Source organism: Mustela nivalis (assembly GCF_964662115.1).
Source record: "Mustela nivalis genome assembly, chromosome: 18".
NCBI lineage: Eukaryota > Metazoa > Chordata > Mammalia > Carnivora > Mustelidae > Mustela > Mustela nivalis.
In genome coordinates, this window is record NC_139037.1 from 6,683,927 (window position 1) to 6,706,539 (window position 22,613).

Consider the following 22,613-nt stretch of genomic DNA (forward strand, 5'->3'; position numbering starts at 1 on the left):
ATGGACATTGTTGGAGGAGTTGGGGTTGGCCGTGACCTCCAGGGACAACCAGATACTCCATGAATGAAATTCTCCTGGATTCTGTCCCATGGGTATCTTTTCTTTCAACCTATAGTCCTTTCACTATGACAAACCAGAACCATGAACAGAATAGTTTTCAGTGGGTTCTATGAGTCCTTCTATCGACATTGAGGGTGGTCTTAGAGACCCCTCAACTTGCAGTTGGTGTCAGAAGTGAGGGTGTTTTGAGAGACTCCTTAAACTCACTGCTTTGGACTCAGACAGACCTGGGTTTCAAAGCCTGTTTCCATTAGCTCTGTGATACGGGGGTTGGAGAGGGAGGGTCACACTGCTCCCAGACGATGTCTCTGTTTGAGGAGTGATCGCAAGCAGAGTGCGGCAAGTGGGCTCCCCTTCCTGGGGTCTTACCATCATCCTCGTCCTGGGCACCCGGTGTGGGGACAAAGAGGGGTTCTGCTGGCCAGCAATGTTCCTGTCCCCATTTTAAGGATGACTTTGTGAGAACATCGTATTTCAGTATCTGTATATCCAAAGAGGAGAGACATGGGAGTGACTTGTTGGAGAGCATGTGCATTCCCTGGGAACTGGTGACATCAGTGCCCACAGACAGAGGGGATCCAGCCCCTCCAGCATAGACTCCAAATGCCATCTACCTAGGGTCAGTGTAGCACCAAAAGTGAAAGCAGCGAGCTTCCTCTTGCATTTTTAAGCAAAGGTCCTCCTGTCATCCAATTTTTAAAAAATAAACTGAGCCGCCCAGCATTCCTGGATGATTCAGACTTTTAGGGATGACTTCTTGACTTTAAATATCCTAAGAAACACTCATTAAAAAGACCTTTCACGTACTCTTTTATAAAATGTTTTGAATCTTATGGAATAAAAATGGTTGTTCAAACAAACAAAAGCCTGAATGTATCTGGTATTTGGCGCTACACTGCCATTTTTGTATGTGTTGAATAAATGAATGTCTTCAATGCAAACATTTAAAGTGTAATACGATCCTTTTGTTGTTTTAAAAAGTGCAAGTCCCTGGACTTCTCTTAATCCCTAATAGACGTGTTTCCCCTTGGGGTGTGGGATTAGTGGGGAGTGTGTGTGTGAACCCTAATTTTTTTGCTTTCACATTTCTGCAACGCTTGCATTTTTTAGAAAAGATATTCCATTTATTATTTAAAATGATATTAAAGACAAGTGATGTCTGTACATTTAACATAGTCCTTGGGGTACAGAAAGTGTTCAACAAATAGTAACAAGTAAAAATAACTAAAGGGTCTAAGTTTCAGCTCTCTGCTTGAAAGGGCGAGCTCCTTGGGGGCAGGGACGGGATCACCCTGTTCACCTCCTTATCCTCACTGCCACCATGCTGTCACGTAACTGGTGCTCAATAAACATGTATTGAATAAAGAAATCAATGTAGGTCAGACCTACAGCTCTGACCTCTTTGGACCCTCTCTGTCCATCAGATAGGGCTGCCTCTCTTGGGATGGCCCATCATCACTTCCATGGTATTCCGTCCAAACGGACTTCACTCTCTGATCTGCCCTCTGCCCCAAAGGGACCTCCTTTTTTCTGATCAAGGTCACCCAGTCTGAGAACCTGGAGTTTAGCTTTGCAGGCAGACACAATCGTCATAGGGCGCGCCAGCCCAAGTCACGCAGGGATCAGTACCTTGGTTGGGATAGGACTCCACTGAACTTCGGCAGCAAAGACGTAGCGATATCGCTTCCCATTGCGAGCATAATTGATCCGAGGCAGCTCTAAGCCTGGAGAGAATGACACAACCAGTGAAGCCCCCATCGCTGAAGACTGGGAGCCTCCACGTTTCATGCCAGACTCGGCGTCCTGTCCACAAAAACAGCTCCCGATCCAGGATCGCTGAACTTGCTTCAGGGCCTGGATTAGATCAAGGTTGTAACAGTGCAGGGGGAGGGAACCTCTGATAATTACCCTGGCTCTATGAGAAGGTTCAGGAGCAAGGAAAGATAGACCTCGTTTTTTAAGTGTATAAGCATCTTTAATTATCCAAGATAGTAATCAAAAAGAATTGCATGATTAGAATCAGAGGCTACTGCAATTTTTTTAAAGCTCTTGAAAAAAAAAAAAAAAAGTGCTCGTGTATGTGTGTGCATGTGTGGGGGTGTGGAAAAAAACTCTGAAGCCATGGAAAGGGGTGTCCATTGGGAATAGTTAAATAAATCTGGTGAATTCACATAGTCACCTAAGTAAAAATAATGTTTGCAAAGAATTTTAATAACATGGGAAAGTGCCAATATCATAAGACAAACTGTAGAAGGCTGGTTCTAGTATTATCTCCACTATGTTGCAAATGTAGAGAAAAGGTTCAGAAACATTACTGGGTTAGTAACTTCCTTATAGTTTGTATTTTATATTGTACACTCTAGGTTTCTCATTACATGAAATTTTCGTTGTGTCTATTACTTTTATAATAAAAAAACCTAAAAATGTGTGTGTGTGTGTGTGTGCGCGCGTGCGCGTGTGCGCCTGTGGGGGCAAATTAAATTTCTAAGTCTGAGGGCTGAAATGAAAATCCCCCATCTTATAGAATATTCCAGGCAGTCAGAGCCAACTGCTGGGGAAAATGTAATGTCCAAGAAAAGAGGAAGAAGATGTAGAAAATCTGCCACACAGAAGCCTCCTAAAAAGGAGGCATGAGAGGTTATCAGGCTTGCGGGGAGTGCAGGGGAATGGCCTGTTAAGGCGAGGAGATGTCCAGGCCCTCAGACAAGTAATCATGAGAATTTGCAGAGACAACACAGTGACTGTGAGCTGAAGGGACCACCCACATACTGAAACCAGAAAAAGGTGCCCACAGTTGATCCGAGTACCTCTGAGACTTTCTATGGTGCTCCGGGACCTCAAACCCGGTCTGGGGACCGCCAACCCCCCTTACCTCCACCCTGTCAATGATCAGCCTCAGGTACTTGGTTAAGTAAAATGGGCTTTCTCCCCGTGAATTCTGTGAGGCTGGTGAAACCATGCTCTTGAAGAATCTTCAGGATCTGGGAAATTCTCAGGCTATATTCACTCAGTGGAAGAAGCCATTTCAGAATATTCTAGATGGTACAGTATGTCTGCATTTTATAAAACTGTAAGTGCAGAGGTTAAGGGTTTTTGAGTCCAAGAGACCTAGGTTCAGGTCTTGGCTCTGCTGCCTATCTTTGGGCAAGTTATGGAATTATCCTCAGTTTTGCTGTCCTCAGCTCTAAAACAAAAATGACATGTGCCAACACCTACCTCCCAGAGTTGTTCTGATAACTTCTACCCTGTGCTGGACTCTCACTATGCGCCAGGCCCTTGGTAAAGCACGCTATGTGTGCGAACTCATCTAATGTCAAGGTTAATGGGGTGAGACTGGCAGGGTGAGGTCTGGGAAGTTCTAGAAGAGGACCTGACATACGCCAAGCAGCCCAGACATGACAGAAACACAACAGGTATTTCCAAAGTGTTGCCATGGGTGGAGGGATTATGAGGGACCCGTCTATTGCCATACTTTTCAGCCATTGCCTGAGATTGCCACAATGAGCAAGAATTCTCTTCTTGGATATAAAAAAGACCACAGCATTTTAACCCTTTAACCCTCCATCTGCCCCCACCATGTGGCAAGTGAGTGGAGATGCAAATCATCATCTTAAGGCAGCCAGCCTTAAGAACTGGGACCAGGGGGCAGCTGGGTGGCTCAATCAGTTAAGTGTCTGCCTTAAGCTCAGGTAGTAATCTCAGCGTCCTGGGATCAAGCCCCATGTGGGGCTCTCTGCTTGGCTGGGACCCTGCTTCTCCCTTTCCCTCAGCCTCCCACTCCACCTGCTGCTGCTCTCTCTCTGCCAAATAAATAAGTAAAACCTTAGGGGGAAAAAAAAGTAGGACCAAGACCTACATATTCACTTCCAAATCCTCCCAGTGCTTTGGGTGCCACACGGAACCGGTTATGGGATCCTAGGATGCTGTTTTATAGCAGTGGTTCTTATGGACAAATCTGGGGTTGGTCTAACAAAGTCCCCAGGACAGTTTCCGCCCAGATGCATGAACCAGGCAGCAGCCAACGTGGGAGCAAAGCCGAACCATGCCCAGCCACCCTCTAGCGAGTGTCCTGGACAAGTCCATTCATTCCACACCTGTGCTGAGCAGAGGCTCCTCTAAGCCACACTTTTGTCACATCTGGGGATACACTGAGGCTTATATTCTAGGGCAGTGGTTCTCCATCAGGGTGATGGTGCCTCCACTGGACACCCACAATGTCTGGACATGATTTTGGTTGTTCTAATTCTGGGTGTGGGTGCTTACAGTCAAGGCCAGGGGTGCTGCTCAGTATCCTATTGTGCCCAGGATGGCCCCCAGCACAGAGCATGACCCAGCCCCAAACGTCAGGGGTGCCCAGATTGAGAAGCCTGCTCTCATGGGGGCAACTCTTATTGGAGGGGTTTATACTCTGTGTGGAGCATAGCCTTTCTGAGCCATCTCCTCCTCCACTGAATGGGGCTGATGGCCCCTGTTCTGGCAGGGTGTTTTGAAGGTATAGAAATGGAAGTGCAGACACACTGTCCCTGTTCAGTAAGTCAGCATTCAATAAATCAGAACGTTTGCAGAGACCAGCCGTGAAAATCACCTGATCCAAACCCCCCCCACCCCCCCACCGACCCCAGTGCCTTCCTGGGAGCTGTCTGAAGATATTTGAAAGAGAACTGTCACTCAATGCTTTCTGCTGGGGCACCCTAAGAGTCTTGCTGCTTGTCCTCAGTTTTGCTGTCTGGGCACAGCTCCTCTTCATCAGAATGAGGTAGAGAGAGGTCTCAGGGGAATTCACAAAAGCCTGCCCCCTCCCTAGGTGTCTTGCAAAGAGGATGTGTTTTACCTTCATAAAGCAACTCTGGCTGGCAGTAGACTTGGTCATCTTTTTCCTTCAGGGCTTTTGCTGTTGTAGATGTCAGTTTGATTAAATTTGAGCCCACTTCTGCATTCTGAGTTAAAAAAAAAAAATTGAAAACAGGTTATCCAGAGCAAACACTTGTTTTACTGGGTACGTCATAAAACAAGTGCTTTAGTGGATGTCATCTTGTTCTGGCCTCACGTGAGCCAAAGGAAGCAGCTATTGCATTGCTGGTGTTTTATTCTTACTCTCTGAGACCTCGTAAACTGATAGCTACCGGGGCGCCTGGATGGCTCAGTGGGTTAAAGCCTCTGCCTTCAGCTCAGGTCATGATTCCAGGGTTCTGGGATTGAGTCCCGCATCGGGCTCTCTGCTCAGCAGGGAGCCTGCTTCCTCCCCCTCTCTCTCTGCCTGCCTCTCTGCCTACTTGTGATCTCTCTCTCTCTGTCAAATAAATAAAAAATCTTAAAAAAAAAATTAAAAAAAAAAAAACAAAAAACAAAAAAAACTGATAGCTACCTACTGGTAGGAAGGGGTCCCTAGACTTATGGCTCTTTTCTCCAACTCTGGGCTATCTTATCTTTCCCGGGTGAAATTAATGTATTGGTAGGTTCTCGCTTTTTAAATACTGGCTGATTCCCTTCCTACAGGGAAGGCTGGCTGTATCAGTCATCAGAAGGATGTTTATAAAGCGTTCATAATAACATGGGAAATGCTCATGGTAGAATACCGAGAAAAACAGTATAGTAAATTGCATATGCAGTCTGAGCTCAATCAATCTTAAAAAGAACTTAAACTGAAAAGATCCTGGGGGAGACACCAATTATTAACAAGACAGCAGGCAGTGGAATTATGGGGACTTTATTTTTCTACGCTTATCTGTATTTTCAGGATTTTCTCCTGTGAAAATATACCACTGCTGAAATGAAAACAAATAGGCACTAAGAATGGCTTGGGAGTGAAGGATCTGTGGAGGGCATTCCTTAGTCTCAGCTTATAATCAGACTTTGTTCGGTGTCTTACCATCATCACGGTAACCCAGGAGAAGGATTTAAAACAATTGATTAGATATTTACTGGGGTTCTACTACTCCCTGTTTCCCTACATACCAGCTATGGGGCCTCGAGCAAGTGACTTAGTATCTCTGGAGAGTTCTGTGTCCTCATTTGTATAATAAGTTTCAGTGGATGCATCATGCAAAGAGTAGACACATCTCCAAGTTGTTGTGCAGATTAAATAATCATACAGACGGTTTGCAAGAGGGTCTCCTTAACAGTCAGTGCTAAATAAATGTTAGCGGCAGCAGATAATGTTACTGCTGTTGTTGTTGCTTATTTTAGGATTTATTTATTTTACGGAGAGAGAGAGAGAGAGAGCATGAGCAAAGGAGTGGGAGGGGCAGAGGGAGATGGAGAGAATCTCAAGGAGACTCCATACTGAGCGAGGAGCCCAGCAAAGGGCTCAGATCTCACAACACTGAGATCAGGGACCTGAGCCAAAATCAAGAGTCAGATGCTTAACTGACTGAACCACCCAGGGGCCCCTACATCAATTTGATGATGATGATGATGATAATGATGTTACTACCATTGGAGCAAGTCCAGGTTAGGCAATGAAGAAGTAAGACTGAGTCCCTGCCTTCATGGAGGGACCTTACAGGCTGAGAATTACTGTTCTGGCTGACTTCTTCTCATTTAAATTTCTCTCCACTTTCCAAATTTTTCAAAATGGAATTTTATAATTAAAAGGAACCTATTTGAACGAGAGCAGCTTTTTGCCGGGAAGGGGGACAGATTTGCTGCGTCCTAGCAGTTGCACTGCAGGGGCCCTTTGAGATTTGTTTAGTTCAATCCCTCAGTTGACAGAAGAGGAAAAGAAGGCCCAGAGAAGGAAAGCGGCCTGCCCACAGCCACACAGAGGGAAAGAGAGTCTGGGCCCTTCGCTTCGCAGTTCTTCTGCTTGGAAGCAAGAACACTGTAGGCAAGGCAGGTGCTAAGGCCATGAGGCTGGCCCATTCCCATTCTGGAGGTCTCTGCGCAAATTCTCCTTCCCCAGCAACTCCGTCTGCAATGTTGCCAAGGGATTTGTCCTGAGCTGTCATTATCTCCTGTATGGAGCTTCTTCCTTCTTTTATGTTGTCTTCCCCTTTTAGACTGGGACCAGATTTTGTTTGGTGCATGGCACAGAGCTGAAAGCACACACCGGAAAGTAAGCACTGAATGAATGAGCAAATGCATGACTCAATAAGCTTTCCTTCCACTGTCAAGGTGCAAAACATGTACTGTGCAGGGATGGTTGTAGGAATTAAATGAGATGAAATGCGTGGAAAAAGTCGCCCAGCACTCAGCACGTCAGTGGTATCTTGTAAACAGCAGCTCTGAGTGCGTCCACCCGTACCGTATCACAGACCAGAGGAGGCTGCCTTGTGCTTTGCTAAGTCACCTGACAGCAATAGGCCTGTTGTGCATGCCCTGGGCTTGCGTCGCAGGGAGTCCGTCTACAGAGACATCTTCTAATTCCAGCCTGAAACTGGTCAGACTGGTTGAGGGATAAACTGAATTTTTCCACACAGCAGTAATGAACATGACTCGGCTGCTTTTGGTGGCCACGTGCTCAGCTTTGAGAAGAGTTTTCTAGCCCAATGTCAACAAGATCCAAGATCCTACAGTTTGCTTTGAAATCCCTCAACTTGAGGGAACTCCCGGAAGCAGCAGCCATCGTGGTAATTCCCCCAAAACACTGGCTTTGGGGTTTGGAAGCCCGGTCTGTGAAATCGGACTCTGCGGGTTTCTGTGTGAGCTTGAGCAGCAGCTCCCCAACCTCAGCCCCTAAGCCTCCCTGAGCCTGTTTCCTGGTTTGTAAAATATGGGGGCAATTCATTACTTTTTGATGGGTGGTGACATAAGTGGGATTGCTTTGACTGATACCTGAAGATTATGGTTACAATTAAATAATAGTCATGAAAACACCTGGTCCAGGGCCAGGCACATCATAGTCAGTAACTCAGAGCCAGACCGACATGCATTCAAATCCCAACTCAACCCCACAGATGTTCTTGCAATGTTGGGCCACTTACTCTGTAGTCATGTAATAAGCAACACAGAGGGATGTCCTACTAACGAGGTGAGAAGCATGCAAAGCATTTAACAGTTCCTAAAATTTGCAGGACCCAGGACAAGAGTGGAGACCCACCAACCCTGCGTCTAAACACACTGAGCACACTGTTAAGTGCGACACCGTTCTCTCCCCCATCTTGATACAGAGACCTTCATAATGTGGAACTGCGCTGTCCCATACGGGAAACACTGACCACATGCGGTTATTTACATTTAACTTAAAAGTATACAATTAAACATCCACTTCCTCAGCTGCACTGGCCACAGTTCATTGGCCTGTGTGGCTAGTGGCTACTGCATTAGACAGAGAATGTTCCATCATTGCAATGGATTCTTTTGCACAGTGCTGGTCTGGAAGGATGTGTGAATTTGGAATTCTAGGACTCCTTGGAGTTCCGAGCCAGAATCGGGTGGCAGAATGAGGGCCAGCCTCCTCTGGGCCCAGGTTCTTTCTTCCCTGCCCTGTTTCTTCTCACTGCCCAGATTCCCCAGCCAGCACCACCAAGCCAATAGCTAACCCTGGCCACCTCATGGGTCTGAGGCCAGTACACCAGTGGCATAGCCTGCTTTTAGGAAGAGAGAAGCAGGATTTGGAAGGCTATTTGGGCAGAGAATTTAGGGATCCCAGTAGCTGGTTCATGGTTGAGGCAGGGGAAGGTACCTCTCTGGATGGGCACAGTTCTTGGGCCCTCTGAACTCCTCAATATGTGAGGAAGGGACACTGCCAAGGAAAGGCTGGAGCAGCAGCCCCTCCCCCAAATGTCAAGATCAGAGCAGGGGTACCTCCTGCTGGGGTCTAACAAGAAAAAAGGCATCTAACACAGGGCCTGACACATAAGGAGCTCTCAGTAAATGGCAGCTTCTTTTATTACTAGATCTTTGTTTTTGAATTTGGGGTCAAGACAAAAACCAAATCTACCGAGCCAGTTGAAACGACCTGTTTTAAGTCCTCAGTGCCTCCGCCCATGACGGCCCCTTACACATGGCTAGCTGTTGGAAGGGAAGGCAAGTGCTTATGAACCCACCTAGAGGCAGTGCTCCGAGCCCCGCAGGAGGAGGGCAGGGCAGCCACCCGAACTGTCTGTACACGTCCACGCCCCTCCCAGCCCAGCCCCACCTTAGACAACCCTGTGCCACCCTGCATCAACAGGCCTAGAGTGCCAAGGGGCCCCACCTTCCTTTGACCCCAGCTGGCCCAAACACAAGAGAATCTGGGGCAGCTGGGAGGTCCCAGACTTTTAAATATACTTCACTACTGCCCATTCTATGCGGAAAGCACTTCCACTTGGGAAATGTTCCAAATGCTATAGAGAGACCCGTGTCCTTTTAGGGAACCCCTGTCACATTTCTCACCCACTTACCACTCGTTCATGGATTTATAGTAGTTAGGAGTTTAATGAGAACCCTCTTGAGTGCCAGGCCCTGTGACGGATTTAAGGGATAAACAGCTGACAAGACCAAGAGCTTGTCCAAGCTTTCCCAGGGCAGATGACTGAACAAGCTCATTTACCTGGGACAAATGTCCAGCAAGGAAATTCAGGTGATATCAGAACTTACAAACTCTTCTAAAGGGAGTGATGATCCTGACGCCTAATGGCTGAGCAGGCATTTGCTAGACTCACTGCAAATTAGAAGCCCCTGGAGGCTGAGACCATGCCCCGCCCTTCCCCAACCCCCACGGCCCAGCCCAGGTGTGGTCTCAGAGCCCCCCAAGCTGAGTCCAACCTGAAGCCCAGATGGGAAGCGAGGCCTGATACAAAGAGGACAGTATTGCAGGCAGAGGGACAGTGACTTGCAAAGGCCCCGGACTGATGGGTGCCAGAGAAACGTGGCGTTTCCCACCATCTGTCCTAAAAAGCCTTTGGATACGACAGAATTAGAGCTGCCAGATCTGGACATGTCTGCCATCTGTTCAGCTTTTCGATTTCAATATGCAGGAGGGCAACTTGAAAGTGAAGCAAGAAGACGTTTTAAGGGACAATAAATAGCAATTAAACAGCGTGGCCAGAGCTACCCTTCCCAAGGTTCACACTTCTTTGTTAGTTTCAAAGCAGTAGATGGCTCACACGGCAGCTTTTCAAAATATACATGCTGAACTTCTCAGCCTGGTTCCAAGGAAGCGAATCATTTTTCAAGCATGATAAAAGGTTATAAAATCCCTCGGTGTGTGGGCAGTGGGAGGGAGCGTTTCCTTTCTCTGTTTCATCCCTGGGCTGAGGTCAGTGTGAGGCAGGGCCAGGCCTCGGGATTTGCCACCTGTGTGCTCTGTGACACCCCCACTGTTTCCTGGAACCAGGAGACCAAGCAAGGCACTGCAGTATGGTCCAGAGAGCAGGCCACAGAGGGCAGTGCCACGTTATGACTTCGTGGAAGGTGGCTATTCATTCAATAGCCCTGAACCACGTGGGGAGGAAGTTCATTCCATTTCTCTTCCAGTCTTTCTGACTGGGTCAAGCAGAGCATCTCAGTGAGGTGCCACTATGTCTTTAACACTTCATACTTCTAGAACTTTCTTTTTTAACAAAGAGATTAACTCTTGGCAAGCAATAGTATGTGTCACTATGTCTTTAACACCTCATACTTCTAGAACTTTCTTTTTAACAAAGAAATTAACTCTTGGCAAGCAAAAGTATCTGGCTAGATCTTCAGACCTCTGCTAATCATGGCTCTGTCCCTGGGGGCTGTGTGACTATGTGCATACTCCTTAAGTTCTCTGAGCCTCAGTTGCTTTAGCTGTAAAATGAGACTCATGTGAGGACCTCTCCCATAGGTTGTTTTGATCCCTAACTGAGGCAAGGAAAATAAAATGCTTAGCAAAGTAGCTGGCACATAGAGTGCATTCAGTAAATAGGAGCCATCAAAATTGAGTTGAATTGAATTTGCTTTCATTTAAATTAATTAAGTCATGAAGTCAGTGAGTTCTGGAGCCAGGAATCTCTGAAGCCTCTGAAACCAAGCCCGGAGCCTTGGTAGCATCACCCTAATTGAGGATAATGTCTGGCCTAGTGGTCATTTTTAATGCAAGAAGGGGACTCATCACCAGCAGGCATTAGGTAGGTGAATAGTGATGAATCCCAGTCTGGAACTGCCATGCAAATGTTTAAAACGATGTTGTAGAAGAATACTGAATGTCACGGAGAGATGTTTGGATATCCACATAAGTGGAAAAAAGCACTGCACAAAACAGTACATGCATTTTCCACCATGAAAAGGAAGGAAGGGCTGGTGTGCGCTGTGGCGGAGACGGGCCTCGGAAGCACGGTGTGGAGGGAAGCACCTGGCACGTGTGGGCCGTGACTGGAACAGGCAGGGCCTCTGAGACAGGAAGTGGATGAGTGCTCACCTGGGGCTGCGGGAAGGAGCCAGGAAAGGGGCTAGAGGGAGGCGTGCCAGGTTTTTTCCCGGGCTAATAAAAAGGTTTTAAAATCCAGTTGCTGGCACAACTCTGCGAAGTTACTAAAAGCAGCTGTATGGTGCATTTTAAATGTATGGTGTGTGAAATTATCTCTCAATAAAGCTGTTAAAAATTCTCCGTGATTCCCTTCTCTAAAATTAAGCAATATATAAAATATAAATATACAGTTCTAAGTTTTAGAGAAGTCCTACTACACAGAATTTTTAACAGCTTTATTGAGACATGTATCCATAGGCAGGTGTATCATATACACATAAACACAGACACATCAACATGTGTGTCAGTATGTCTGTTTGTCTATCTACTGAGAGCAACAGAGAGACAGGTGGGAGGCAACAGAAATATATCCACAATAGGTTAATGGGTTTTTTGTTGTTGTTGTTCCTTTTTACCTAATTGGTATTTTCTTAGGTTTCTATGTTGAATATGCACCACTTTAGGAAAAGCAATGAAAGCCTGTTTTTGTCTTCAAGAACAGCTCATTTGGGATTTCAATGTCAATCAAGTGAGTATCAAAGTCACTCCCCACTGGGGCTCACGACTCCCCGGGAATGGCAAGGGTCCCCTTCCGAGCCATTACCTTGTCCACACTAAGGGGCACGGCGAACCTCCTGAGGGTGGGGATGGAGGTGAGCCTGCAGTTCTCCTCAAAGTCCTGGTTCAGGTTGGCCAAGTAGAAGAGCTCGTAAAGGCTGCTGTCCTCGTAGGTGATGACGTCAAACAGAAGGCAGCCATCTTCCTCGTAGGCGTTGACGTGATGAAAGACCACCATTGGGTCTGTGTAAAACTTGGTGGGCAGAGGCTTCCTGGTCCTCTGGTCGATGACATGAATGTAAGTCTGAAAGCAGAGGCACATCCAGGGGTCAGCTCTCCCTGTGCCGACATGGCACAAAGACAGTGGGTCAGGACAAGACCCTCCCATGCCGTCCACTAGCACGTGACCCTGGAGCATCCCCCTCCCCCAGAATTCCCTGCTCTCGCCGGTCCCTGATCACCTCCTTCAGATGGAGCAGAGGGAAGCTTTGCTGCAGGGGCCTCTGCATCCCCAGGAGGACAGAGTCTGGGGGAAGCCCCTGAGGGTACACCGTCCCTCCCTTCCTTCACTTGACTGTGACTCCAGGCTGGGATGAGCTTGGTCCCTGGCAATGGCATGTGGGGGAGAAACTAGCCAGTTCTCTAGACCCCCTTGGGTCTACCCACAGCCAGGGCCCCTAAAACCCTAAAATCACACCAGCCCTTCTGGGGCCTGTCTCCCGGTGTCCACCTGCTGCCTGGTTGGCCAGAAAGCAGTTGTCACGGCAAACTCCCTTATCCTGGGGGCTGCGGTGTGGAGAGACCTGTTCTAGTTAAGGGGCCCACATGGGTATCTGCTCACACCTCTGGGTGTCAAGAGGCGGTATCGCTCTGGGTGGTAATTAGCCATATCTGCAACCCCAGTTGCCTCATCTAAAGTATGTGTGGGGTTCTTTCTTTTGGCAGCTCTGGACTAACCACCCTCCTCCTGAAAGGCAGGGAGGGACTACTCCGGGCTTCGGCCACCTCCTCCCAGCTCATGTGCCTCTTTCTCTCCTTCCCCAGAATCCAGCTCTGAACATTACGTGGAATTACAGAGGAGGAAGGCTTTGACAGTGTGGGAGGTAGGGGTGGTGGGCAGGTGAATACAGAATTATTTTAGCTCTTTTCTTCCCCCATGACCCAAATCCCTGGGTTGGGCACAGGGACTTTCCAGAAAGCTCTCTTCTAAATGCATTCCAAAAGCTTTTCCCAGGGCTTTCTGCCTGCCGCTAGCAAGGAGCTTGGTCTTCTCACTGTGAAATTCTCTGAGGGCCAAGGAATGTCCAGGGCCTGAAGACCAAACCCAACTCCAGCTGGCCTCCCTGCTGGCCCCTGACCCCAGCGTTCATTCCACAAATATAGACGGAGGGTCTAGGACACATCAGACAATTTTTCAGGAACATTTTTCCAGGAAACACAGACTAAAACCAAGGCACTTCTTTGATGGAACTTTTAAGTCAGGTGGGGGAGAGGCCAGTAGTCAATGATCAGATAATGTGCCAAGGACAGTGAGTACTACTGAGAAAAATGAAGCCCAGCACGGGGATGGAGAATCCTGAGGCGGGGTCTGTTGGAGATTGGTTTATCACAAAAGGCCTCAGGGATCTGGAGATTTAGCTGGGACGTGGATTAACTGAGGGAGGAAGCCATCTGGGGAAGAACCTTCCAGGTAGAAGGGACAGAAAATGCAAAGGCCCTGAGGCAGGAAGGTGTTAGACTGGTTTGAGATACAGGAAGTCCAGGAGGAGGCTGAGTGAGCAGGGAGCCAGTGGTTGGGATGTGGGCCTGTGAGGATTTGCAGGCTGGTCAGTGACGTTTTTGGATCTTTTTCTTAGGAAGATGGGAAGTCACTAGAATGTTCTGAGCAGAGGAGGGACCTCACTCTCCTCCCTGAGAAGAAAGGAGAGGTCTTAGAGCTGCATAGTGGTGGTTCTCTCTGGAGAGGGGACTGGTGGCAGCAAGGGGGAGGACAGGGGACTGACAGGTGACTTCCTCTTCTTGTATACCTTTCGAATAGAGAACACTAAGAATTGCTTGATATTTATCACAGGTAAAAATTTACTCATTTCAACAGGAAGTAAATATATTCATACACACATATCCAAGCACAGATTCAGTCGTATTCATACATATGTGCATGTGCACACACACACTCGTATACAGAGGCATGCACATACACAACAGGCACACGCACGTAGGCACACATTCACACGTGGAACACTCAGATGTGCCTGAAGATGTTTGGTTGTACCACGTGGTGGAATGTTCTATCATTAGGATGTCTAAATCATCTCTAGCACCCTTCCCTGACATTACCCGTTGGCTGCCGGGATGCCGGAAGGGCCTTGTCCATGGACAGTGCAAGCTGCAAGGAGCCCAGATGTGGGTCAGGACTGGGGAGTAGCCCTTGGCTGCCGGGCTGGTGCCAGTGGCCTGGCTGATGAAAGCCAGCTTGCCCAAGGTCACACGCTTTTCAGACAGGGATAGTCTGCTCTACTGACTCAGTGACTTGGGGTCCCAGCGCCCTCACCCCCACCTGGGACCACTCAGCAGGACCATCCAGTTTCAGAACACTCTGGAAGGCTGGCTGATGAATCTGGGGAGACTACATGGTAGCTCCAACCCTAGCTCCCTAGGAAAACTCCTGCATGCCAACCTCCGTGTCAGTCTGCTTCCTGGGCCATCCTCATGTGGCTGGGGGGGTCCCAGCCAGGCCTTACCTTGTCCTCCTTGTGGAAGGCCAGGCAGGAGGCCCAGTTTGCTCCCCGGATGTACGCGGTTGACATTTTGAGGATATCCAGCTTGAAAGGCTGCTCAAGGAAAACGATGTGGTTCTCGGTGACTCCGAAGCTGTGGTAATAGCTCGGGGAGAGTAGGGAGCGGGAAGTGATGGAGCAGAACACCTCCGTGTGCTTCAAGGGGTTCGTCCCCTTCTTGTCCTCTAGAGAAAGGCAAGCCTCAGGAGCAGCGCGGGACCTGGCCGGCCCCAGGCCATGCCCCATCACCTGCTGCTGAGCCTTTCAAACTGACGGGATCAGAACCTCTGGGTGAGAGCAGACAAGTTAAACCAGTGAAGGAGCTGCTGCCCGCCTGACACAGGGGCTCTGAGTGTTCCCACTTAGGCCCGCCTGCCCTGCAAGACCTGGTGCTACAATCGGAAACCACCGAGCCCCAGAGCCAGGCCTCCGGGCCAGGAGTCTGCACGACAGCCTGGGCGCCCAACCGCTACCTGTGTTCCGAACAAACCCGCTTTTGCATCAAGGTTTGTTCAGAACACAGGTAGGGGCTGGAGAAACCTGGGCCTTCTTTATGCGGGGTGCATGGCTGCTGCCGCTCTTGAGCCGCAATGGCTCTGCTGAGGAGTAGCAACAGGGACCACGCGTCTGCAAAGCCTCAGATACTCGCTCTTGGGCCCTTTCCAGAAAAAGCTTGTCGGCCCCTGCTCTGGAACAATACCTCTTCATACTCATGGATCACCAGGGATCATGATCGAAGTGTGGAGTCTGATTCAGTATGTGGGGCTGGGGTGTCATATTCTGCATTTCTCTCAAGCACCTGGTTATAGGCCGGCTCCCCAGGTTTCAACTTTGGTATTTTGCTGAGGACCAGCATTTGAGATGTACCTCATCACAGGGTTTCCATGAATTTCTCTTTGTGCTGACCATTCAGAAACACCTAGGGGTGAGACTAAGCACTCACTGTGATAAGGGGCTATTATGCCTCCTGTGACAGTGGAAGGAGACTGTGTGATCTGCATTTTACAGGTCGGAAACAGGTGCAATGGAATATGGTCAGTCGTTATGGCCCAAAGCACACGGTCAAGCTGAGAAGACACAGCCCTCTCAGCCCGGCCACCTCCTCTGTTACTAGGGATAATAGCACTCACAGAGTGGAGAGAGAGAGAACAGAATGAAATCATGAAGTAGTCCACGCAGCTCGTCCTGCTTCCGTGTGGCAAAGAAGTGAAAAGTACTTGTTCCCATCAGGATGAGTCACTGCTGGCCAAAAGGCCTCCCCGCCCAGGCCTGGGGCTGGTTCATAATGAGTTATCTGCCAGCGTCCGCACCTTTCTTGTGGCCACCTGTGCGCACCGTAAACAGCTGGCTGGTGGGAGGGATGCTATGGGGTTGTGGGGTGGTTCTTTTCTTCACAAAACAAATGGAGCACAAAGCCAACTGAAATGGAAAGCACCCTGGCCTAGGAGGCAGGACACAGGAGTGAATCCCAGGGAAGCCACCAGGAGGCAGCAGGGGCTCAGTGGGGGAGCGGCTGGCATGGTGCTGGAGGCTCCTGTGAGCTGTGTGACTGTGTGACCTTGGGCCTGTCACCTGATCCCCCTGGGCCTTATCTATCCTCTTTTGTAATATGATGTGACAAACTTAAATGCCTAGGCTATCCCCAGATCTGACCTTCTAGGAGTCTGACGGGACCCTCTATTCCTTTATCGGCTTAATTCATGGGAGTTTCATTTAACAAGACTACTCACTGGGCCTTCTGACCTTAGGGGCTCACATCTGCCAATAGAGACTAGTAAGAAGCTCAGGAGGTTCTACAGGACTATGAGGGAGGGGACCAGCAGGGATCCCAGATGGAAGCCAGTTTTCCTGAACTGGCAGGTCAAGCCAAGTGCCCTTGTCATTCTGCCCCATCTCCTGAGCCCTGTGCAACCACCCTCAGAGGACTGGTATCCTGGGTATGGTTCCCAAGAGGGTCCTGGACAAACAAGGGTCAGAAGCCTCCTCCTCTCAGGAACATGAAATCACAATTGACTTGGGCTTTGCGCCAGGTTCCTGGCCTAAATGGGGGAAGGTTCAGAAGGCCCAGAGAATGGGGTGAGGGGTCGGCAAGGTCTGAAGGTCTGAAGAAGGACTGAGCTCCCATAATAGCACTAGGAATCTGGCTTTAGGGGCTGGAGGGAAGTGGGCAGTACAGCTTTGGCATACAAAGTCGTGTTAGAAAAGTTAAAAAAAAATGGATGGAAGGAAGGAAGATGGATGGAAGGAAGGATGTCTGATGGGCCGGCGGGCGGATGGATGGACGGATGGAGGGACGGATGGATGGATGATGGATGGACAGACAGACAGATGGGTGCATAAGTAAATGGTGCATGAATAATGGATAAATGAATGAACCAATGAACTGGAGCCTAAAGAAAAGCAGGTTAGAATAGAGAAGGAATTCGTTCTTTCAAAAGGAAGCCTGGCAGCATCTCTTTTCCCCTGAAGAAGAAAGGTGTGTTCATGGTCATCTGAATCACCCATGAGGGAAAGTGTCAGACTGAGTCTTGTGTCATCAGTAAAAATCAGAACTCTTCGGAGGTAGCCACCCATGGCATCTGTCCTTCAGGATATGCCCAGCATGACCTACCTGGTACAGCGGCAGGGATCCTAAAGACCACATATCTTGTCTTCCCCTTGTCCATGATGGATGTGCCCATGTTCAGAACATTTCCGGCTGCATCATAATGGGGATGTGCTGTTGCCAGATTTACAGTCACGTATTTGCGATAGTCAACCTGCAAAATGAGAGCCACCTGGTTTTAAAAATGGGGGAAGGGTGAAACATATGAAAAGCACCTGCTTCTAGGTTCAGAGAGATGATGGCGACTTTTGCATATCTCCTGATGGAAAAATAAGGCAGACTTCACCTTAAAAGAGGATGTTTACCAGTGTGACCTGATATAGCCTCATGGGCAGCCTCCTACAGCACAGAGAGCATAGAGGGGACAGGGGAGTCTGGGAGCTGCGGGTGTTTTCTGTAGCGTTTGTTGCAACCCTGCCCCCTGGCCCTGCTGGGTGTCCTCAGCATGGTGACAGAATGCCTCACCACAGAGCAATGACCTGCACAGTGGGACAGCCTTCAAGCTAATCTTAACTGCTGCTTTGTGTCTTTCTGGTTACCTCATTTAAATTCTCCCCCTTTTGCATGCCACAGAGGCATAAATCTCCAGGCCTCTCTTGTAGATTATTCTGAGAACAGAGAGTTACAAAAACACTCCAGTCAAAGCCCACAACAGGGCACAGCCACAGAATAATGCCGGCCTGGGGGACCAACTGCTCTCCTCACCTCCCCCAGAATAGCATGACCTCCAGCCAAAAGTCAGGCAAGGCTTCATTCTCTGCTACTATTTCCTCTCTGTGGCTTTGTGGAAAGCATACATCAGTTGGACCTATGCCGCCTAGCTTAAAAGGTGCTGGACATAATTTCACAGCTAAGAAAAGCATTCCCTTTAACAGATCGTTAAAATGTACTGAGAAGACACTGAGGCTTTGATTAGCCAGCTAGAGAAAAAATGCATGGGTCTATTGATTTTCACGAAAATGTTGACTTGATTCTGCCCAGGAAAGGTATCTGCTTGGACGTTTATTTTTGTCTGCTTGCTCTCTGCCTAAGGCCTCCCTCTTCAGGTCAATACAAGGTAGGGCTGCTCCAGTCTGGGCAATCCAGTACATTCATTCAAACTCCTATTAAGATCCCACTCAGTGCCAAGACGGTGGACACTGTTATGAGTTGAATTGTGTCTTCCAAAAAGATATGTTGAAGCCCTAACTCCTGGTACATATATTTGGAAGCAGGGCCTTTGTAGATGTAATCAAGTCAAAATGAGGTCATTCTAGATGGAGGTGGCCCTAATCCAATGACTTATATCTCTAGAAGAGACTGGAGTGATGCATCTATAAGCCAAGGAATGCTGAGGATTCCTGGCAGCCACCTGAGACTGGAAGAAGCCAGCCAGCATCTTCCCCTGGAGCCTTCAGAGACAGCATGGCTCTGAGAACACCCCAATTTCAGATTTGCAGCCTCCAGAATCATGAAAGAATAAATCTCTGTTGTTCTAACCTGCCTAGTGTGTGGCACTTTGGTTTAGTAGCCCTCAGAACAAACACAGACACAGATATGAAACGACATGGCCCCCACCCCAAGGGAGCTTAGAATCTAGTGCTAAGTGCTGTGCTGGGGAAGCTCAGGATCCAATGGCAGTAAAGGAGAGGCTGCCCCATGAATTCCTGCAGGCCACATGGCCCAACCCAGGGGTTCCCTCCCATGAACTAGGAACTGATGCGGTTATAGTAGATTCACTGCTACCTTCTCCAGGGTCTCCAGAGTCTGTGGGTTGATTTTCCTGATGTAATTGGTCTCTGTGGTCGCATAGAAGTCTTCTCCACACTTCATGATGTTAATCAGGCAGTTGTCTGTGAAATCGGGGATGGTATGGGACAAGTAGGAGAAAGCTCTGTGGAGGAAAGCGGATCAAGAGGAAATCAATGTTCTGCTCAAGATGGCTTTAGTTTTAGTCTTCCTATCACTTAAAATGATCTACTTCAATTAAGGGGAAAAAAGTTCCAAGTCCTAAAGGATCACTTGTGGAATCTGGAGGACTTGGAGATTAGGCTGCCTAAGGATACCACCATACTGAACTAGCTAAGAAGTGAGTCATCTGGGACAAGATGACCGCCAACTGAACCCTCTTGAGCTCTCAAAAATCCAAAGGTCTCCCACACCAGAGACACCAAGAGCTAATAGGCTGTTCTGAAGTATTTTAAGGAGTTCCACAGAAATCATATGTACCCTTCCATAATGCTCCCCTAAGGCTAGCAAAACAGCTAATCCTTGCTTTTGGAAGGAATAAGAGTCCACAGTGGACACTCTGAATTTGTCCAGGAAATTAGTTTAGGGGTTTTTTGTTGTTGTTGTTGTTGTTTTTTTTTTTTTTTTAAGATTTTATTTACTTATTTGACAGACAGAGATCACAAGTAGGCAGAGAGGCAGACAGAGAGAGAGAGAGAGAGAGGAGGAGGAAGCAGGCTCCCTGCTGAGCAGAGAGCCCGATGTGGGGCTCGATCCCAGGACCCTGAGACCATGACCTGAGCTGAAAGCAGGGCTTTAACCCACTGAGCCACCCAGGCACCCCTGTTTTTTGTTTTTTAAAGAAAAGCAAACAAATGGTGAGAGGAAAAACTCATCATTACTTTGATCAGAAGATCCTAGATCCATGTGTTGGTTAGTGCTCCCCCTGCTGGCGAATAGTGAAGCAGCAAAGCCGCCCTACAGGTGGTGGTTTTGCGGTTTCCGCCTGCCCCCTCCCTGCCTGGCTCCTCCCCCGCCTGCAAATGTCAGGATCTTGGCACTGGATGCCCTAGCACTGGATCCTGAACTGGAAAGATGACGTCAGTCCAGAAAAGCAGGAGCAATCTTCCGTCTCCAGACCAGTCTACTGCTAGCACATTTCCTAACTCGTCGATATCCGAAGAGTATCAGGAAGGAGATTCTGACAGCGGGTCTGATTCCTCCGCCAACTGTTTAATTGTCAAGCTTGTAATACATTCATAGTCATCCTAGCCCAGATGATCTGAAACGTATTCAACTAAAAAACTTTCCTTAACTTTTTCTCTCATTTGCCAGTTTCCCACCTCACAGATCCTCCCACTTTCTCTACGCACATACAAGCAAAAATAAATCCAGATTTCTTCCTGCTTTTTTACACAAAACATAGCTTATCATATGCTCTTTCTGCACCTTATTCCACCCTGTGTCCCCCACTCAACAAGGTACCAGGGGAATCTCTCCATTCAGCACATAGGGAGCAACCTCATTACCCATCCTGCCTTTTTTTTTGCTCCTGCCTGGTATTTTCTTGTACAGTTTCACTCTTATTTATTTAACTATCCTTCTGTTGATGAACATTTGGGTTGTTTTCAGTTCCTCATTATAACAAATGATGCAGCTGTGGATAACATTGTACATCTGCCATTCCAGACACAAGCAAGCCTATCTCCAGACTGAAGAGAAGGTGCATTTATAATTTTGGGGGATAATTCCAAATTGCTCTCCTATCAGCCATATGGAAAAATACCTAATAATGTGTCAGATGCCATTTGCTTCTCTTGCTATCAGTGATCAAGAACTGCATGGCATAGAAAGGCAAAGCCTGCGCCAGGTAAATGTTTTCATGCACCCTACAGAAAGGGTTGTCAGATGAGTGGATCCTGGTTGTTTTTACCACTGCGGATATCGAAAAACATGACCAGATTCAAAATGGACAGTTACTTGGAAAATATATTTTTGCAGGGGTCCGGATAGGCCATCGTTCCAAACTCTGACACAACAATCCTGTTGGCCTCGATGTTGGCTTTGTAGGTGTCACTTCTTAGGTATTTGCTCCTGTAACAGACTTCACCTGAAAGAGAAGACACAGAATCAGCCCAGGCTGACAGCCTTACGGAGTTTTAAGGTCGATTTAAGGCATTGTAGGGGTATTACAGAAGGAAAGGTGAATTCACTAGGACAGTCCCCTTTAGTGTATACCGAATACAAAGAGCATTTGCGGTGAGCTCTCACACACATTTCCTCACTGGAGACAATAAATAATATGGCAAGGTAAGTATCCTGATGAGCTCCATTTGACACAGCAGGGGACTGAGGCTCAGGCACGTTCAGTCGCCTTGCCAAGAGGTGCTGACCCGGCCCACTGATCATCTCTTCCTTCACGGCCCTCTTCTACCACGGATCATCTCTTCCCTCCAGGGAAGGTCCAGATTTGGAGGACGGGTCCAAAGGCCTCATATTTGGGCTGGGTTTCTCCAGGACCTAGTTCTGCCTTGGAAAACTTCCACTGGTCATTTCAATCCCTGGAGTGACATTTGATACCTACTACAACCAGAGGATGACCTAGCACCCAATTCCCTGTACGGTAGAGGGTCAGTGCCTGTGTGGATGTCTGATTCATGCAGACAACGAAGAGAATCTAACTCACTGCATAAAAGTTGGACCTCTTGACCAGTTCATCAAGACCGACCTGAAAATGTTTGGAGGGTTCTAGTCCAGTATTAGGTTCCTGTGGCTATTGTAACAAATTGCCACAAACTTAGTGGCTTAAAAATACACCAATTTGTTATCTTAGCGTTCTGGAAAATATAGCCTGAATGGATCTCACAGGGCTAAAGAGCAAGGTGTCAGCAGAGAATCCGTTTCTGACTTTTCTAACTTCTAGAAGTTGCCTCCATTGCTTGGTTTGTGGTCACATCACTCTGACCTCTGATTCTATTGTCATGTCTTTTCTGACCCCCTCTTCCCTTGTGATGACCCCTGTGATTCCACTGAGCTCCCCTGGATAATCTCCCCACCTCAAGGTCCTTAACTTAACCACATCTGCAAAGACTCTTCTACTTGGCAGAGTAACATAATATATTCATGGGCTCCTTCTGGAAGAGAGAGGAAATTAGAGCTGGGGGAGAAGAGAGGAGAGAGCTAAGAACGCCCATCTGGAAGTGGATGGATCAGGAAAGGCTTCCTGGAGAAGGTGGCACTTGAAATAAACCTTGGAAGATGAGTAAAACTATTTGCCTACCATAGATTGGGGAGTTGGCAAGTAGGAGAGAGTAGTGCATTTCCATTCACTCTTCCTTGAAAGTGTGGAAGCAAAGGCCTGGAGGTGGGAGAGACACCCCACCTCCTACAAGAGTTGAGTGAGATGGCCTTCAGCATGAGGCAAGGGCTTGGGAGCAGTAGGAATGGGATGAGGTTAAGGGGCAGGGGCCTTCTTGGCATATCTGAGGACTTCAAACCATTTGGTGGACAATTTGAAACCTCTAGGTTTTTAAATTTTTATTTAATTTTGCTG

At 48.0% G+C, this 22,613-nt stretch overlaps 2 protein-coding genes across 13 annotated transcripts in view; one reads left to right on the forward strand and one right to left on the reverse strand.

Moving 5' to 3' along the window:
- The window catches only part of LOC309853205 (polycystin-1-like protein 2), a 160,645-nt gene that overhangs the window by 22,817 nt on the left and 115,215 nt on the right, over window positions 1-22,613 (forward strand). Inside the window, exons 3-4 of one of the 6 annotated variants that reach the window (XR_014305566.1) lie at window positions 11,849-11,942; window positions 18,647-18,836. The exons of 2 other annotated variants lie outside the window; for them this stretch is intronic. The gene's annotated coding sequence lies outside the window, so the exon portion shown is untranslated. Of the gene's footprint in view, window positions 1-11,848; window positions 11,943-18,646; window positions 18,837-22,613 lie in introns of those variants that run through there. 3 more of the 6 variants (XR_014305567.1, XR_014305568.1, XR_014305569.1) reach the window with 3 other exon arrangements.
- The window catches only part of BCO1 (beta-carotene oxygenase 1), a 37,459-nt gene that overhangs the window by 3,498 nt on the left and 11,348 nt on the right, over window positions 1-22,613 (reverse strand). For 6 of the 7 annotated variants that reach the window (XM_082711045.1, XM_082711050.1, XM_082711049.1 and 3 more), the window contains 8 exons: window positions 21,041-21,170; window positions 19,079-19,226; window positions 17,360-17,507; window positions 14,713-14,933; window positions 12,018-12,275; window positions 4,892-4,997; window positions 1,690-1,784; window positions 430-541 (listed from right to left, as the gene is read on the reverse strand). In XM_082711045.1, coding sequence (XP_082567171.1) covers window positions 430-541; window positions 1,690-1,784; window positions 4,892-4,997; window positions 12,018-12,275; window positions 14,713-14,933; window positions 17,360-17,507; window positions 19,079-19,226; window positions 21,041-21,170 — 1,218 coding nt within the window. The remainder of the gene's footprint in view (window positions 1-429; window positions 542-1,689; window positions 1,785-4,891; window positions 4,998-12,017; window positions 12,276-14,712; window positions 14,934-17,359; window positions 17,508-19,078; window positions 19,227-21,040; window positions 21,171-22,613) is intronic. The other variant, XM_082711046.1, reaches the window with a different exon arrangement.